General features: G+C 41.9%; 2 protein-coding genes across 3 annotated transcripts in view; one reads left to right on the top strand and one right to left on the bottom strand.

Annotated features, from left to right (window-relative positions):
• Positions 1-13074, bottom strand: part of RNF121 (ring finger protein 121) — an 84444-nt gene extending 71370 nt beyond the window's left edge. The window contains exons 1-2 of one of the 2 annotated variants that reach the window (XM_057747515.1): positions 12948-13031; positions 7221-7276 (exon numbers count right to left, since the gene is read on the bottom strand). Coding sequence is in view for 1 of the 2 variants with exons in the window: in XM_057747514.1 (XP_057603497.1) it covers positions 12948-13010 (63 nt within the window). In the remaining variant the exon portion in view is untranslated. Of the gene's footprint in view, positions 1-7220; positions 7277-12947 lie in introns of both variants that reach the window. The other variant, XM_057747514.1, reaches the window with a different exon arrangement.
• Positions 13075-13467: 393 nt separating this feature from the next.
• Positions 13468-20148, top strand: part of XNDC1N (XRCC1 N-terminal domain containing 1, N-terminal like) — a 45712-nt gene continuing 39031 nt past the window's right edge. Inside the window, exons 1-2 of the mRNA XM_057695604.1 lie at positions 13468-13696; positions 17996-18164. Coding sequence (XP_057551587.1) covers positions 18120-18164 — 45 coding nt within the window. The 5' untranslated portion in view covers positions 13468-13696; positions 17996-18119. The remainder of the gene's footprint in view (positions 13697-17995; positions 18165-20148) is intronic.

Genomic DNA, 20148 nt, shown 5'->3' with positions numbered 1-20148 from the left:
CTTATCCCTACACCTGAGCAACCACTAATCTATTTTATATCTCTATAGATTTATCTGTTCCGGAACCTTCATGTAAATGAAGTCATACAACATGTTGTCTTTTTTGACTGTCTTCTTTCAAGTAGCATAATGTTCTTCAAGGATCATCCACATTACAGCATGTTATCAGTAGTTCACTCCTTTTTCATGACAAGTAACCTCCCGCTGTGTGGATATATGAGGGTGAGTAAAAAATTATCCGCACTCCAGTTATATTAAAATTTCTGTTGGCCGCACTATCTTAACAGCGCTTTCCGTCCAAGGCTACTGTCTCCCCAAGTCACTGCTGTGCAGGTGCGAATGTGTTACATCAGTTCATTTGTAACCGCGGTGTGAACAAAAATGGATGCCCTACTTGTGATTTGTACAAAAGAAGAGCAGTGTGCAGTGATTCATTTTTTGTAGTCTGAGGCTGTGCACATCCACACACTTCTGCCCACACTGTCGACACGCTGCAAAAACTCCATTTTGAGGTGTTAAAGCATCCTCCCTCTAGTCCTGATCTCGCGCCATCAGAATTTCACTTGTTTGGTCCACTGAAAGCAGCCCTATGAGGACGAAGATTCACTTCTGATGAAGAAGTGAAGACAGTGGTGCATTTGTGGCTCCCGGGTCAGCCTAAAACATTTTTTAATGAGGGAATATGAAAGCTTGTTGACAGATGGACAAAGTATATTGAAAAGCAAGGAGATTATGTGGAAATATGATGTACCTGTCTTTTCTAAAAGTTAATTACAATAAATTCTACAGCCAGAGTGCGAATAATTTTTGACTCACCCTCATACATTTTATTTATCCATTTACCAGCTGATAGACATTTGAATTGTTTCTACTTTTTGGCTATTATAATATTGCTGTGAACATTGGTGTGTAAGCATTTATGGGGACATATGTTTTTATTTCTCAAGTATATATCTGGAGTGGAATTACTGGGTCATATGGTAACCCTATGCTTAACCTTTTGAGGAACTGCCAAACTGTTTTCCACAGCAGCTGTACCATTTTACATTTCCACTAGCACTGTGTGAGGATTCCAATTTTTCCATATCCACAACACTTGTTATTACATTTTCTTTTTGATTATAGCATCATAGTGGGTATGAAGTGGTATCTCACTGTTATTTTGATCTGCATTTCTCTGATGGCTAATGATATTCAACATCTTTTCATGTGCTTATTGGCCATTTGTATATTTTCTTTGGAGAAAGGTCTATTCAGATCATTTGTTCATTTTCTTTTCTTTTTCCTTGTTGAGTTGTAAGAGTTCATTACATATCCCAAATACAAGTCCCTCATCAGATATATGGTTTGCAAATATTTTCTCCCATTTAGCAATCCTAAGTGGTCTGAAGATCATCTGAATCTTACTCATTTTTCATTTCAAAGAACTAGCACGTAATCTGGCACACTGTACGTGTTCAATAAATGTTAGATGGATGTTACATAACATTAACTGTCTGGAAGACAAGAATAATGCCTTACTTGTCCAGCATCTCCCCTACACTTCACACCTAGCACTAGACACAAAGCACATGGTTTGGAAATACAGAGACTAAGTGACTCACTTGAACAAATAGTGGGATGATGTTGCAGAAGAATCCAGAGGAACTTGAAAAGTCATCTGAAACCAGGAGAACTTACCTATTTATATTGGTTACTACCAGTTACCCCGAGATAGTTGCTGCTCTTTGAGAATAAGAAGCAACTTCTATACAAGCCTTTCTTGCAGTGGCCCACACTCAGGAGTAGTTATCAAAATGGTCCATTACTTAGAAAACGGGCCCTCTCCCTCCATTCCCTTAGCCAGTGGGAGATATCAAACACTAACTGATATGCTGGCTTTGCTTGAAGTGCCCTTCTCCTTAAGGAGCTCAAACTTTACCAGAAAGGCTGGTATCTAGATCACATCAGCGACGCACAGCTGGCAAAGGTGCTCCATCCTTTGTGGTTTCTAAGTTAGAAACTGACTCTTCCTCTTAAGCACTAACATAAAATCTTTCATGACCATTAACAGCCAACAGTAAATACTTCCTAAACGTAACACAGCATACAAATAGGACCGAAGGAAGCTTTTGAGAGAGGGAAAAACTAAAGAACATGGCTGGTTGCACCAGAAGGCCTAGGTCAGTGGGGCAGGAAATGTCTCTACCATCTCTTCCCTTCTATATTATTCAAGCTACAAACATAATCTAGGCCCTTCAACTGCATGCCCTTTTTGCCAGTCACTGTGTCACTCAAGTTCAAAATCTTCTGGTTTCCCAATGCTGCCTATGAAAGGAAGTAAGAACTCCTCAAGAGACCATACAGTGCCCTCCACAACAGCATTGAGAGTGAGCACTTGTGACCACACAAGGCCATGATCTGACCCCAGTCTGCCTTTCCAGTTTTACCTTCCTCTACTCCCCGACTCCTCCAGCACTTAACACATGCTCCCCTATACTATGTATAATACACCAGAAAGCACATGCTCTTTGGAATTAGATACATCAGAAGCCCTACTTGCCTGAATTAACTAATGTCTTTCCTGACTTTTTTAATCCCTTCTCCATTTCTGTCCCCCGACTGATCTTTCTAGAATGCAAATCTGATCCACATCACTCACCTCAGCACTTAAAGTTCTTACACATTTAATCACTTACTACACATAAAAATCCAAACTCCTTAGCACAGCATATAAGGCCTTACATGATCTCACACCTGCCTCCCTTTCTAGTCTCCCAACTTTCTCATTACACCCCACTCTCTACTTGGATGCTCCAGTAACACTACCCCTTACCCAGTGCCCTTTCCCTGCCGTTCTCTCCCTCTCACCTCCCACCTTGCACATGTTGCTCCTCCTGCTTAGAGGGTCCTCCCCGTCTTTCCTTGACTGGTTAATTTCTAGTCATTTTCCACATCAGCTAAAGTGCCACTTCTCTGGGGAGCCTCTCCTGATCCCTTGGTCACCATTTTCTGTGCTCCCAGAGAGCTCTGTGCTTCTCTATATTGCAGCAGTTATTACATATGCTTATTTGACTAACTCTTCCACTGGACTACGAGCAGCCTGAGAGCAGAGCCTATATCTTCATTATCCTTCACAGCTAAGACAGTGCCTTTGTAAATGCTCAGTGTATGCTTTATGAATGGATAAATGAATGAACAGGATTTTCCCACCATACACATAAAGCTGGCATAACAAATAACTTTATTATTACTTTAAGCCAACAACATTGCGACTCAGAGTGTCCTACTGACTTGTCTCAGGTAACAACTGTGTGGCAGAGCTAGTATAAAAAGCCAGATCTTCAGAGTCCCAGACCAATATCCAGACCTCTCCCTTGACTCTAAGCCCATACTTCCAACTGCCTAATTAACACCACCACTTACATGTTTACATAGCCATTTCAACTTAACATGGCCAAACACAATTTTTCCGCATTTCCTCCCCACCCTCTCCCCAATAAAAATTTCTCTCAGTTTGTCCTGTTTCAGTACACAGTAATATTAGCCATGGTGTTATCAACTACTCAAGTCAAAGCAAAACAAATTCAAAAAACCTGAAAATCAAGCTTGATCATTCTGAGACATAGATCTGAACATGTTATAAGCCTAAGCTTCTTAGTATGTTGTTAAAAAGGCCTCGCCAACCTTATCACTCACTGCTATCCCCTACATTTAACCTATACTCCAGTAATGCTGGAATTCTTATAGTTCCCAGAATATTCCATGCTCTTTAATGTCTCCAAAGCTTTGCATACCTTTTCATTTCCCTGGACCACTCTTCCCCACCTCACAGACTTTGAGTATCTATTGAACTCAAACTTAATCCTCCAAAATCACCTCAAGCATCTTCTCTGTTAAGTCTTCAATGATTCCCCCAAGCAGAGTTAATCACTCCCTCCTTTGTCACCACAGTACATAACACACACTGACACTATACTACCATCATTTGTTTCCATGTCTGTCTTCCCCTACGTGACTATTAGCCCCCTGAAAGCAGGAACCATGTCTTCACGTTTGTTTCCCCAGCACCGTATCTGGCATATTCAAGCACTCAATAATTGTTGACTGAAGGAATGAATGGATATGTCTTAACTCTTCAACCTGGTATTTAAAGTCAACCTCATATTGGCCCCAACCTATGCTTCTAGATTTAGTACTTAGTCCTCTCTTACTTGCTGATCCCCAAACACATCCTTCTTTCTCATTTCTCACATTTACTTGGGGTCTCTATTTCTGATGCTCTAGTGAAATTTAAATCACTCTAGTGAAGTCTTGCCTAACTGCTCCAATGAGAAGAGATTTACTTCTCCAATAACACTGTTTTTTCTACTGATAAGGTATTTATAACTTATTTTATAATTATAACTTTTCTAACTGGACTACATGTACTATTTTTCTAACTGAAGAAAAATGTAAGCTCCTTGAAGGCATGAAACATGAATTAACATCTTTCCTCTCAACCTAAATAATAACCTAACACAGCAGTTTGCACAAAACAAGCAGGTATTACCAAGTGTTTTATTAGTAAAGAATAGTATGTTTGATAGAATGCTTAAAGATATCATGGAAATTCCTTCACATATGTGTTTTTTACCTTGGCACAAACTGGCCTCTTAGCCATATGATAAACTTTACCCCTCCTTTAAGAATCAGCCCAATGTCATATCATCTCTGAAGTCTTCCCTAACTCTCCCAAATACACTTTCACACTCCTCCCATGTACCTGTGGTACCTGTAGATACCTCTACTCATCACACTACATCGTTGTTATCACTTGATGGGTCCCTTTCCCCACTAGACCATAAAGTCTTTTGGAGCACAGATAGTCTCTTTAACCATTTATGAACTCCCAAGACCAAATAAAGTATTTGGCAAAATTAAATTCTCAATAACTATATGGTGAATTTTGAAAACAGTAAATCTACGTTATAGAGTACACCAGCAATACAGATCATGCTATCACATCACCAGGTTCAAACCCCAACTCTACTTAAAAGCTATCCAACTTTGAATAAATTACTGGGCAGTGCCTCAATTTTTACGCATCTGGAAGGTGAAGATGATAATATAATTAAAAGAGCTAATGCATGTAAAATGCTGGGTATAATGCCCAGCACACAGTATGCACCAAAAAAAGTTAGCTATTATTTGTTATCATTAGAATAGAGGAAGAAAAGCCTACTTCAGCAGGGTGCTAAATGACAGGCTCAAGAAGAGGTCAGGTTCAATCCTATGCGCAATGGGGAGTAAAATGCCACTGGAGACCTCCTTAGTAACAGACTCATTCAGTTACTGAGAACATCCTACTGGGAAGGGGGAAAGAGGGCAGAGGGAACACAAACCTTGGCAGAGCTATGCTCTCTGCATCCAGCTTCCCCTTTCCCCACTGGTTCTCCCTAGTTGCTTAGGGCCAAAAGCCCCATGGCCATAACTCAGCAACCTCTTGGGAAAACTGCACTTTAGAGGGAACTAATGAGTTTATGTTTATCTACAGATTTTCCTCTGAGGAGCAGAGGAAATGACTTCAAGAAAGGAAAACACAGAGAAATAAAATAGAGAAAAGGAATGACACGGGATGGATTATCTTGGGTTGGCTTTCATGGAGTAAGCTTTTAGGCCAAACAGCCCCAGGTGGACTGAGCCTAAACTCCTCAGAGGCATTCTCTGGCAGTGCATGTGCCTCCATGGGTCAAAGGTGCAAAGCAGCAGGATCTGGGAAAGGAGGACTAAAAAGATGAAACTACAGACAGAATTCTAGCCCAGTTTGAAGAATACTGCAACAGAGGAATTCAAAGAGGGAACAGGTTGACCATAGAATGATAAGCTCCCTATCATTAGAGGGGTGATCACTTGCTGGGAGTGTTCAACATGGGTGGATGGACTAGATTTTTAAGATTCAAGTACAATAAACATTTGAATATCTACCCTATGCTAGCCAGTGAGAGAGATTAAGCGCTGGGAATAGAGCTGAAAATGATATAGTTCTGTTCCCTCAAGTTCACTGCTCAATGGGGGAGTCAACAATACAACATGGTAAGTGTTGACAGATGTCTATATAGAGCGCTGTGGGGGCGGAAAGCAGGTCCTCAGATTCTGTGCCTATGACTCACTGGTAAGGAGCAATATGGCATTAATTAAAAACGGAAACGCTTTATAAGCAGCTTATAAGCAAATAGTACTGTCAGGCACTATTCTATTATTGCCAGAACAGACAGTGCGTCAGTTAACCTTTGCAATTCAGTCAACACTTCCTTAAACCTGAGTAGAATTCACATCTACAAACATTCTCGTTTATTCAACAAATATATTAATGTCTGCTATGCACCAAGTGCTGGGCAACGCACCAAGGAATGTAGAGAGATGAGAAAGTCCCTGCACTCAAGGAGTTAAACATTCCTCTTCATCTTTTCTTCTTCTCTCTCCTACCCTCCTTTATTGAGCAGAGGACACCTTAAATTCCTTCTGGAAGTAGACGAGTTATTAAGTAATGGGTTAACCAAAAAAATGACTTGCAAAAAGTAAAAGTGAGCTGGGGATGGGAGGTCTGTAATGGAAAGGCAAATGGGAAAGACTCTGCAAACAGGGTGTCTGCCAGAGTACGAGATGCTGATTGCACAAAAAGTCAAAGGTTATAGAAGTGGAGGTTATATGTAGGCTTTTTGCCTACAACTTCCCTATCACCATTTTTTTCTTCTCTGATCCCAAGATTATTAGCACAGATCATTAATAATAATTATATCTTCATCGGGTCATTCCCTAGTATTGATATTTACCAAGTACCCAACAGGAATTGCAGGAAACACAAGGCAGAGTAAAATACTGGGATCCAAGACTTTCAAAGCTGCAGGAGACCTGTAGAAGGTCATCTAGTCCATACCTATCATTTCACAGAGGAAGAATTAAGGTATGGAATCTTTATGAGTTTGTATCTTCAAACATTTATTGAATTATCCTCTATGCCAGGCACCAGGGATATAAGGATGGATAGGGCTTTCATGGAGAACTCAGTCTCATGGGAGAGACTGACGAATAGCGTTACCCCAGTCAAATGACCTCTGTAGATGAAGTGCCACACGTATATAGTAGAAATGTCTAGCACAGGACAGTATAGGAAGCATATAGTACTCTTACCGCCCAGAGTGGTTAAGAGCACAGTTGTAGGAGTCATCTTGGATTTGAACCCTACCTCTGTCACTTACCTAGCTGTGTGACATTGGGCAAGTTACTTAGATTCTCTATGCCTCAGTTTCCGCATCTGTAGAATAGATATAACCATAATAGTACCTTCCTTGTAAGGTTGTGGTATGAAATTAGATAATGCATAGAAAACAACTGGCACAGGATCTGGCACAGAGTAAGTACTTTATAGTGTTTCACCTTCAGCACTCTCCCTCAGCACTCTCCTGCTGAGCCCCGGCCTCAGAATCCTCAACACAGCCTTGTAAGCACCTATTATCATTTGGCTGTCTCTGAGATAAAACAAAATCTGCTATTTGTAGTCTAGAACCTAGATCTATTGTTTAGTACTCTATTTTTTTCCCCACTACATTATGCTACTACTTATATTATACGTCTTTAAAAAAAAATCCAAAGATATATGGTCAGATATCCAAGACTGAACTTCAGTCACACATGCCTCAATCCCTCAATAAGATCTTGGCATTAAACAAGAATCCCTAGAGAAGAAAATCCCTGGAAACAAGGAACATTTATCAAATGTCTACAGGGAGGGACCCACAGGAGGGAAAACAAAACAAAACAGTCCAAGATTATTACTTTGAAGAAGCAAGGGATGGGAACTTCTACAGCCTGCCTGAGAAGGGATGACACAGACTGCTACTTCCTCCTTGATATACCCACTGCATCTACTCCACTGACATAGCACCTGTGACACACTTTCGTACTTATTTATCAGTCACTCTTCACCCATGCTAGTCTCTGTGAACTCCTTGAAGGCAGTTATCACACATTATCCACCTTGGTATAATCAAGCATAGCACAGCACCTGGTACACGGAAAGTGCTTCCAAAAAGTATGATGAATTGATAAATGAACACAGAGAAAACCATGAAAGACAAGGAAAGAAGCTATCAGTGTCTATCAGAACACTTCTACAAGCCAAGAGAGCCTTGGGCTAGAACCTTAAAGTACAGGTGGGAAAGGAAAGGTAACCTAGGCAGACAGGACAGCCTGAACAAAGACCTGGCAGTAATAAGAAACATGGTACACAGTATGTTAGAGCTTTAGTCATGATTTAGTTCAATCTTTCAATTCTCTAGGGATGTTGTAAACTCTCAATAAAAAAAACCACATACCACTAAGGAGAGGAGCTTATTGCCATTACTCAAAAATAATAATCATCAGGGACTTAACTGGTAGTGCAGCAGTTAGGACTCTGCGCTCCCAATGCAGGGAGCCTGAGTTCCATCCCTAGTCAGGGAACTAGATCTCACGTGCATGCCACAGCTAAGAGTTCACATGCCACAACTAAGGAGCCCGAGAGCTGCAACTAAGGAGCCCGCTGGCCGCAACTAATACTCAGCACAACCTAATTAATTAATTTTTAAAAATCACCACCATCGTTATCATCATCAAACACTTATTAGGTGCCTCCTTTATGCCAGGCACCATACTGAGTGAAGGGACTGCAACGATGAACAAGACAGACTTGGACTCTGCTCTCGTGTAGCTAACAGTCTAGTGGGGAAGACAGACAGTTAAAATAAAATAACGCTTGGTAGAGCTGGGCTAGAGGAAGTATAGGGGGCTGAAGGAACATAAAGTAGGGTCACCCAATCAGCAGGCAGTAAGAGAAAGCTCCCTGATTTTCAAAGTGTGGCTTGAGACACTCAGGGACTACAAGTCTTCAAAGTGAGATTTTTTTTTGAATAAAGGGTTTCATGACTAAAGGTTTAAAAACCACCAATCTAGTCTAATCTCCTCTTTTAACAAGAATAAAGCATGGCCCAAAAGAGGAAAATTACACACTAAAGGCAATAATAATTCAAGTTAGCTGTAGGCTGAGATCTGCTTTGAGCTTGAACTGGAAACTACTCATTGATCTGCTTGATACATCATTTTGGCAGATTAACAACTACTGGGAGTAGACACATCCGGAATTCACAGGCACCAGGCAGGCAGGCAGGCAGGCAGGCTGGCTCTGATTGGATGTTGAAGTACTTTTTTACTTTAGGTCCCAACTCAGCTCTCTGTGCCAAGATGATGCCTCCAATTCCTCTCATGGCTGGCTAGCTACCCCTTCAAGAAGGAACTCACTGGCTCCAGGAGTAGGTCTGCTTCTGGGCCTCCACGCTTGTACCCATGCTTTATCCTCCCTAATACTCTCAAGCACCCCATGGTTTAGCAAGTTGAAAGAACTTAGCCAGTCATCACAGCCTATTTAATACCTAGCCCAAGCTGGCTGGACCCATCTCTCACCTCCCTAATCGCCACTGGACTCATCACTCCTCGTCACCGGGGGTTCAACAGAATCAAGTTATCGGTAGCTTAAAGGACCTGTACAGAAAAACCAATATTCCTTTAGTTAACCCCCGCTTTGAACCTCTCAGGAATGAAATGCTGTTTCACATCTTGGAGATGGAACTTTTGTATATTGAGAAAGGGGTAGTTTACTTTGGTAAGATGAGTCTGACGTGAGAAATGGAACCAAGGTGCTCACTATAGCGCAGCAGTGTAAAACTTAGTTCAGTATAGCATAGGCAGACCTGGGTTGGAGTCTGCACTTCCCCTCACAAACTGTGGAATCCTAGGAATGCTACTTAATCTCTCTTGCCTCAGTCTCATTTATAACATAAGGTAAACATCAACTAATTCACAGGGCTGCTGTAAGTAATAAATGAGATAATGTAGGCTTTAAACAGAGGCTGGGTTTATGGTAAGGGCTCAATAAACAGTAGCCTTTTCTATTGGTAGCTCTTTTCCTAAGCCCTCTTTTCTATTCACCTCTCAGAAACAGGAGAAGCAGCGAGCAAAGCCTAAATAACCTTAAATACTATAGAAAGTAATAATGGGACTTCCTTGGTGGCATAGTGGTTAAGAATCTGCCTGCCAACGCAGGAGACACAGGTTGGATCCCTGGGCCAGGAAGATCTCACATGCTGCAGAGCACCTAAGCCCGTGGGCCACAACTACTGAGCCCACGTGCTGCAACTACTGAAGCCCACGTGCCTAGAGCCTGTGCTCCACAACGGGAGAAGCTGCCGCAATGAGAGGCCTGAGCACTGCAGCGAGGAGTCACCCCTGCTTGCTGCAACTAGAGAAAAGCCTGCGCACAGCAATGAAGACCCAACGCAGCCAAAAAAAGAAAAGAAAAAGAAAAAAAAAATAATGAAAAAGACAAAAGAAAAGAAAGGAACATGAATAAACTGATGGCTGCTATTCCAGACTACTTATCATGCTAACTGCATCTGCTATTGGAAAACACAGGTCAGATATCCTAAAGAACAAATCAGAGCATGCAATCTTTCCAAAGAAGTGGCAAAGAGTACCTACTGCATCTTAGCTAGGCTATCCACTACTCTTTCACAATCTGAGCTCCACAGCAGTCTCTACCAAGCAGAAGGTGCTACAGGAGAGCAACTCTGATGCCATATGCTTCTTTGTAAACCTAACCTTTAATTTTTTGGCTCAAATCCATCTCCATTATAAAGACTTCACTGAATCCCCCAACAGATTCGAGTGCTTGTCTCTTGTGCCCCACTGAACCTGTTACATACTTCCATCATAGCAATTTTCTAGTACTGAAGTGGGCCATTTGCATGTCTCTTCTCTACACTATAAACTGGTACAGAATCTTACTCATCTGTGAATTCCCGTGCATAATACACAGCAGACCCCCATGATTACAAATTAAAGAATGGATTTCACCTTCTCTTTCACTAGTTAAGGGTGCTAAGAAGCAGCTGGGGAGACATTAGTAGAAACTCACAAACTTGCCAGACCATCCGCCTCCCTCCCTTTTTTTTTCAGCTTGAAGGGATGACTGTTCCTGCTTCTCAGAGTTATTCTTAAACCCAAAGGAAAAGGATAGAACCATTCACAGAGAATTGCCAGACAACAGGTTATATTATTTCTCAGTAAGTGAAACAAGGCACAAAAGTTTCTGGGATGAATGCTAGCGGTTACATATAAAGTTGACCGCTAGGGATGACATTCTGGAAGTATAATTATGATACTAGAAGCTAAGTCCTTAGGACAATAAGGGAAGAAAAGCTAAGAAGCAAACATCAAAAATGTCTAACATCAAAACTTTAAGTTCTTCTCTCCTTTCCAAAACTTGTACTCTTTATCTCAATGAACCCTGATATATGTAACTGAAATGTGGCCCCCCTCAAAGGAGAGCCCATGACTAACAAACCATATATAATAACTTAAATACAGTATTTACTTTTTCAAGGCACTTTCAAACATATCTCATCAAACTACAGCCAACCATCATCACAGAAACTTAAAGCTGAAAGGGGCCTTGGAAGTCATTTCCACAACTATCCCACCTCACCAACTGAGTGGTATCCAAACACCCCTAGTCTTTAGTGACTGAAAGATATGGCTCTAAAATGCTTCTTTAAAAATCTCTCCCTGCTCTGACCACTTGTCAGTTTCTCAGTCTCCTTCCCCAACCTTAATGTTCCCAATCAGGTAAACCAAAACCTCCAAGTCCTCCCACCACCAAACAACAGCCTTTGCTTCTCAAGTCCACTTCTACTCCCTTTCTCTGGGTCTCATCCCCAATCCCCACCCCCAACATACAACCAGGGCCTCTCAGATTCTGATCCCTAAGAGATCCCACTGGTTCCATCCCCAGCAATCAATCCCCCCTCTCCTATTCCTCCCTGCTGTCCATACTCTGTCATGAGCAAGACCACAAGCACCCCTAGCCATAAATGTACCTTTGGCCTCGGAATCTTTTCCCTTTCCTTTCTCACCTTCTCTCTCTGCTTCTGAGCGTTATCTGTTCATTCCCTTCAAACTCAATGTCTCCTTCCTCCTAGTGATTTCTTTCAAAGACCACTGGTAACTGAATACACCAGTTGTTAAATGCCTGTTATGTAGGTAAAGGGGATATACGCCCTGAAGAGCTCACTCGCAAAGAACTCATAAGTCTAAAATGATAGAGAGAATCACTTCTCCGTTAAGACTCATCTCTGGGAAGCCTTCCCTAGCCCAATTTGAATTGGTGCCCTCTTCTCAGTGTCACCATTATACCTCCGATGCAATGACTAGTCTTCTTGTGCGTCTCCCACCACCATACTGCGGACTCTTCAATGGGAAGGTCTCTAGCACTTAGCCCAGGACTCGGCACAAAGTTGATACTTAATGTTTGTCAAGTGAGTGAATGGATGAATTCCGGTATACAATCGTTCATTCGCCCATTCCGTCTATCATTTGTTGACCAAAACTTTACTGAGCCCACATTATGTACAAAGTTCTAGAATGTAAAGAGCTCTTACATAAAAATAACTCAAAGCTAACACTAGTAGATAAGCACTCTTCCCCGGTCCGCGTCCCCACCCCGCACTCCGAACCTACACAGAGTCTTCTCCCTCAGCGAAAACCCGGCTTTCCCTTGCAGAAGTCCACGCCACCTGGCAGCCCTTTAGTCCTCCCCAGGACCCCCAGTGAATAATCCCAAATCTTAACACCCCCAGCCCTCCGGCTTCACTCCCTGTCCTCCATCTCCGCCCTTGGGATTACTGCAAGTCTTCTACCCCATGACCGCCTCACAGTCCCTGAGTCCTCGAGTCCACGGTACCTCAGATTTCCCCCCTCCGCGCACCAGTCCCCCAGTTGGCTCCTTCCCTCTCAGGATTCCGTCTCTCCTAGGACCCCCACTTCCGATACCTCCCCTCCCCTCCCTTCAGTTTCAGGTTGAGTCTCTCCTCTCCTCGACTCTTAACTCTTCTTACCTCATCCAACTCCCGTTCCCCGGCAGCACCTGCTCCAACCTCCACCTCCACGACTGCCGCCATAGTCACAGCTCTCCCCTCCCCCCAGGCCCCGCGCAAGCCAGCCGCTTCCGCCGCTCAAGAGCTCTGAGCCAATCGGCAGTGCGGGCTCTGGCAGAGGGGGCGGGGCACCAAGAGAGGCGACGTCCTGATGGGAACTAAGAGACCATCTGCCTGCTCCCCACTTAAAGGTCAAGGAGGGATGGATCCCATGCACGTCTAAGCTTCCGCGGGGAAGCGTTCTTGGAAAATGAGAAATCGCCCTTGTATTATTTTCAGTGCAAATATTTCACCAATTCTACCCTTTGGAAAGCCAAAGAGACGGGCCCTAAACCGTCTACTTTCGCGACGCTCCCTCACTCTTGGGCTGTGGAGCGAAGTGTGGAGACTAAGGACTACATTTCCCAGAATGCATAGAATCTGACCCGGAAATTTAAATTCGGCTCTCTAGAGATTTGCAATGAGTGAAATACACATAAGCCACCCAAATGTGTTTTCCTAGCTATAGCGCGTGCCTTCGTACCTCAGTGGGAGTCATTTTCCGGAAACAGCGGTTTCTTGAGGCCCCAGAACGAATTCAAGTGCTTTGGGAGGCGGAAGAGTGGTGATCTGGGTCAGAAGGCGGAGGTCAGAGGGCCGAATTGGCGGGAGAGTGGTTTTGTGGTCCATGATCTGAGGCAGCGGTGACTCTTCGAGGTCCATTATCCCGGGTGAGGGTCGTTGGGGCTGTCGATGGGGAGGGGAATGGATGAAAGGGAGGAAGGGTGACCATCAAGGAAGCGGACAGAACAGCGCATTCCGAGGAGCGGTGGAAGTAGCGGCTTAGGCTCCCGAAACTGAGAGCTGAAGAGCCTGCGGGACTTCCACGGTCCCTAAGCGGCTTCTTAGGCTCTCACGCCTCAGGATCCACTTCACACACCTCCGTACTCTTTCCTGTGCCCACACTCTGCGTCCCCAGCTCCTACCTTTACCCCCGTCGTGTGCACCTTTAATCACTATGCTGCACCGTAACTTACAGCTTCCTAACTCATTTCCAACACCCTGTTTTTTGTGTATCAGAACCCTACACCTCGCATGACTGTGGTGGCTGCTCACGCGCCCCCTGGAGGTACCGGCTGCATTTATCGCATGGATAGGGCTAGGTTGTCTTGTGGGCTCACAGAGTATTAGAATGACAGTCAGCTTTATTTGGGGCAAACAGGAAGTTACTGGATAATATTTACACCATCTACATTTATTTAAAATGGAAACTATACTTACTATGTGAAACTGGGTACAGAGAATATTATAAACACTGTATACTCATCACCCCCAAATTGACGATTGACATGATCTATTTGCTTCCTCATTTTTTAAAAAGATGAAATGATACAGATAAAAGTTGAACTTATCTGTGTCCTCTACTCTCAGACTCATTACCCTTTAGTCTCCCAAGAAGCAACAACTATAATTAGCTGTGTATTCTCTCAGTCTGTTGAAAAAAAAATTGTGTATTCACAGACAGTATAAGTTTTGTTTCATTTTCTTTTTTAAAGAATATAAGTGTTGTTTTTCTATGTATCATTCTATGACTTATTCTTTCACTCTATTTTTTTGGGGGGGGGTCTATCTGTGTTTACGTATATTAACATCTAATTTATTCCTTTTAACTGTTAGTATTACACTGAATGATATGTAACATTTCATTTATCCATTCCTTAACTAATGGGCATTAGAGTTTTATGCTTTTTGCTATTAGAAATATTATATATATTTTTTTTGTGCACATGTTCTAGAACTGCACTGTTTAAATAAGTTAACCAGGACAGTGGCTATTCTTAAAATGTCTAGTCAGAATTAAGATGTGCTGGAAGTGTTTATGAGAGAGCCCATTTCCCCATATTATTGCCAATGCTTTATAGTGTAGACTTTTCCATTTTTTCCAGCCCTAGAGGAACAGGTATTTGCAATTTCCTTATTATCAGTAAAGCTGAGCACTTTTTTATGTGGGCTTTTGGTCATTCAGATTTTATCTTATGTGGACTGAATGTTTATATCGTGTCTCCAGTTTTATATTGGGCTGCTTGCCCCTTTCTTACTGATTTGTAGTATTTAAAAATAATTCTTTGCTGCCACCTAACTGGGACTGTCAGCGTTTGAGCTTCAGGAAACATTCTCACAATTTCTTTCCCCAGTTCAGCTAGTTCCATATTATCAAAGCTTTCTTAATAATATTATCTATAAGGTAAGATTAGTCATATATATTTATTAGAGCTTACTAAGTGTCAGGCACTGTCCTTTTTATTTACATAAATTATTTTATTTAATCCTCTTTAATAAAATAAATAAAATAAAAATAATTCTGACTACTATCCAAGGCTGCATTGAGTCTTCTCTAGTTGTGGTGAGCAGGGGCTACTCTTCATTGTGGTACACGGGCTTCTCATTGCAGTGGCTTCTCTTGTTGTGGAGCACGGGCTCTAGGCACACAGGCTTTAGTAGTTGCGGCATGCAGGCTCAGTAGTTGTGGCTCTCGGGCTGTAGAGTGCAGGCTCGGTAGTTGTGGCACATGGGCTTAGTTGCTCCACAGCATGTGGGATCTTCCCAGACCAGGGATCAAACCCATGTGGCCTGCATTGGCAGGCAGATTCTTAACCAGTGCGCCACCAGGGAAGTCCCTATCCAAGTTTACATCTATTGCAAATATCTTTCAGTCAGTCATTTGTATTTTAACCTTGTTTGTGTTACCTTAAAGTATTTTTCATATTTCCATCTTTGATCCATTTGTGTATAATCTTGAATATGTTATGAGGTAGGGATCTGCTTTTATTTTTCTTCACATTGTGAAGCAGTTTTCTGAACAGCATTTACTGCTTCATCTTTTTCTGGCAAAATCATGCTCTATCTTACAATCAACTTAACAGGTTGTAAATTCCCATTTATATGAGTCCGTTTCTGGAGTCTATTTGCTTGTTTCTATAAACCCTATGTTTTAAATACTGTGACATTGTCATTTTTTTCAGAATTGGTCTCCACAATCTTTTTAGAATTATCTTAGCAATGTGTAACCCTTTATTGGTTGATGAGTTTGTCATGTTTGCCAGAAATTTCTGCTGGAATTCTGATTAGAATTGTATTGACTTAAAAAACTACTCTTTTCAATGGCTATTTATGCCTGCTGTGTTCCAGCATCTCTCTGAGGTGTGGGAGATGATGAGCATGACAAAGTCCATATCCTCAAAGAGCTCATTTCTTAGTGGGGAGACACACAGGGTAAATAAACTATTGCCAAAAAAAAAAAAACAGCATATGCAACGTCAGGGAGGTTAGAAAGCACTGAATCCTTGGAGAACAACAAGCAATTTGATAGGCAGTGATCTTCATGAAAAAGATTGTGTGTGTCTTAGTCACAACTGTAACCTAGTACAGGGCCTGGTACCTACTAGACACCCCTCCCCCCCCAAAAAAATATTAACTAAATGAAATATCCAAGATTGACAGCTTCAGGTTCCCCAAGCCTAGAGTGTAGTTTTGGGCTGGCTGAGTCAGACATCTGTATGTTAGATATGAGAGATGGTGGAGTATCTCCAATATCTGGCAGAGAGAAGAAAAATTGTTGAATGTTCAGTGAGTTGCTGTGGTTGGAATAATCTGCTCTAATTAATCTAGAGGTCTAGGAGGTGACTCAGGACTCACCCTGCCATCTTCTCTCTTTGAAGCCTTGGTACCATCTTGAATGTAACCTGTGACCTTTAGATGGCTTTCACTCAGAGTTTGGTTACTGCTGTCACAGTAGTCTGCCTCACTCTGAGCATTCGAAGATGGCTGACCCTTTGGAGTCATTCATTCAGCAGACATTGGTTAATCTGGAACTTTATGTTTCTCCCTCTTACACTGAGGATACAGAAATAAATCAAACATGAAGCCTGTCCTCCAAGAGCTTACAGTTGGTAAAGAGACAAAAGACATACGCAGATCATTGTAATACAGAATTGAGAGGATGGAGCTATCACTTTGAGCACTGAGCAGAGTAGAAGTGACATTTGAGCATCAAAGATGCATTAGATTTGACAATGGGAGAGGGAAAGAGGATGCCAAGCAGAGGTAATGGCATGAACAAAGTCTTGGAGGTGGGAAAAAATATTTTTGGCAGGAATGAGGCAGGAAGACCATATGGCCAGGAGTGTATCAGGTCATGGACTCATTTTCAGGGACCAGGTGAGTAATAAACATGAGTGAAAGGGTAGGATGTAAATGTTTGGCGAGAGATCCCACCTAAAGACATTCAGACAGCTTTAAAACCCCAAGAAATTGTTCAAGTTAGGAGATAGATGCATGAGAGTTCATTATACTAATTACATGTTTTTGCATGTGTTTTAAATTTTCCATAAAAAGTTTCACAAAAGACAAAATACAAATTCCTACATGAACTTTTAGGATTAAATAAAACAGTGATGGGTAAAACACATCCTCTGATGAAAGGAATAGTAGGAGATGAAGCAGGAAATGGACAGACCTATGTTGTAGATGCTTTCAGGGGCCAAGCTACATTAATATTTATTAAATACCTACCATGTAGCAAGGGATTTTCATATGTCAGGAAGCCATTGAAGATTTCTAGTAGAGGAGTAACTTAAAAGCTAATTTAGGAAGATTCATTTTATGGGGAGAAAAAAACAAAGAGACTGTATCCCATATTTAGTTGAACATTCGTTGCACATCTTTACTATGTGCTAGTCTCTAGGGATATAAAGATGAATGATTTAAGGCACAGTTCATGCCCTTGGGAGCTCATCTACATATAAATCCAACATCAACATGTTAATATTTTTCTTTCTTGTACTTGCTACTCTGTTGCCTTCCAGTTGTTTCACTTTTGTTGGAATCTCATCAACTGGTCCAAATCTGCTCCCGGATCACCACCCCACCAACCACATCATGGTCATCAGAAATAATGATTGAGTGATGTAAATAACTCCTTTTAGCAGAGAAACAGCCACGGCTTATTTTCCTTTTGTTCTCTTCTTCAGGAGTAACGTGAGGATTCCTTCTCTTCCGGAAGCTGATGGGACCAACACATAGGCCAAAGTGGTAACAAAGAAATCTCAGGAGAAAGCATTTTGCCTTGTACTTGGGACAGCTGCTGGGCCCACCATGGCTCCTGTGAAGATTAGCCATGTGGTATCATTTTCCTCTCAGGTATAGTAATTAGCAGGCATGATTTTTTTCTTGGTGACGGAAAAGATTGGAAAAAAAAAAAATAGGAGACTTAGCTCCTCTTTCAGAAAACTTCCAATCCAACAGAAGAGACATTGTCCCTTCTTTGGGAGTTCAAAGTCAAAAAAGTGAAACACAGCTCTTGCCTTCAAGTTGTTCCCAGAGAAATGCACGATGCATAAAAGAAGTGTTCCCAGGAATGAAAGGTAAAGAAACAAACAACCTCAGGATTCCACCCTTGTTTGGAGGCAGCTGGCAAAGCTATAGGCCCAAAGTCTATACCAGGAGCCCCATAAGGGCAGTTTAGTCACTCTGTCATGGAGAGCAGGATACTCGAGGTCATCCCTGACCTGTGAGAATAACAGCACCACCATCAAAGGTGATCTCAGCCTCCTCCCTAAAAGTTCACTTTCAGGAAATCTTGATTCTCCTGGTTAGTGCTAGATGCTGGGCCCTGGGCCCAGGACTGATCCCACCCTTTCCTCCACTGTTATCTCTCTATCCATTTCCCCCTTCTCCCCACACTTCCTCTTCTGTCACCCTAGTCTTTCTCAAGGGATGCCACTGGCATTTTGGGTACGAGAAGTCTGCATTTTATAGCAATATCATATGCATGCTAGGATATTTAGCATCCATGGCCTCTGGACCCTAATGACAACAGTGCCTCCTAGTCATTATGACAGTCAAAAACATCCCCACACATCTCAGAGAGAGCCTTAGAGCATCTTTAGGAACTACTATGTCGACTCCTAAGGGAAATAAAATAAAAATTACTATTATCCTCCTTACTTACATGGTCAGCCTAAATGATTTTCTTCAGGGACTCAGCCTTATAAAATGCTAGAGGACATTAGCTATCTTCTAATATGGTGGTTTTCAAACTATATTCTTGGGGACCCACTTCCAGAAGTTGAAGGGAAGGGGCACAAGTATGTCGCCAGTCCCTTCAACCTGTGCTTTAACCAGAGTTCTGCTTTTACTTTTGAAAGTTTTAAAAAATATTTGACGGTAATAATGTTGCTAATTATTGCAAAATATTGAAAAATTATTGAAAAAATAAGATTTTAGTTAAAAGGAAGGGTTTTATTGCTGAAACAAATAAGATTGAAAACCATGAGTCGTTTCCCCCTCTACTTATGAAGACATGTAGATCCAGAGAAAGAAAGTATTTAGTCTGTTCAAGGCCTTTCCACCAAAAAACACCTGACTTTGGGTTAGAACTGAGAATTGTTGTCTTTGAACAAATTACTTATTTCTAACCATCAGTTGTAAACTTAGAGTAAAAGTCTTTGCCTTTCTTATCTCATAGGGTTACTTCGAAGATAAATATCTGTGAAAGCATCTTATAAATGAAAAAAAACATAATCAACCTTCCATATCTACAGGTTCCACATCCCCCTATTCAACCAACCACGGATCAAAAATATTCAGGGGGAAAAATATTCCAGAAAGTTCCAAAAAGCAAAACTTGAATTTGCCACATGCTGGCAACTACTTACATAGTGCTTATACTGTATTTACAACTATTTACATAGCATTTACATTGTGTTAGGTATTTTAAGTAATGTAGAAATGATTAAAGTACATAGGAAGGTGTGCATAGGTCATACGCATATACTACGCCATTTTATATAAAGAGACTTGAGCATCCACGGATTTTGATTTCCCGGGCGTTCTGGAACCAATCCCCTGTGGATACCTAGGGAAGACTGTAGTGTTGTGTGGGGCTTAAGGGCTCTGAATTCAGACACCCGGGAGTTCCGACTTCGGTTGGTTATTTGTTCTCGTGGCCTTGGCTAAGTTTCTGAACCTAAGCTTCTGTTTGTTGATCTGTTAACTAAGAAGCAATAATAGAAACCACCTAAAGCTGTTGAGGATTCAATGAGGTAGTCTAGAAGCTGAAGGAAGGGTAAACGATGTCTGTAAATCCCTTGGTACACGATAGATGGACTCCTGTCTAGTGCCT

This window comes from Hippopotamus amphibius, chromosome 9 (assembly GCF_030028045.1).
Source record: "Hippopotamus amphibius kiboko isolate mHipAmp2 chromosome 9, mHipAmp2.hap2, whole genome shotgun sequence".
NCBI classification, from domain to species: domain Eukaryota; kingdom Metazoa; phylum Chordata; class Mammalia; order Artiodactyla; family Hippopotamidae; genus Hippopotamus; species Hippopotamus amphibius.
This window is presented reverse-complemented; position numbering and strand designations above follow the sequence as displayed.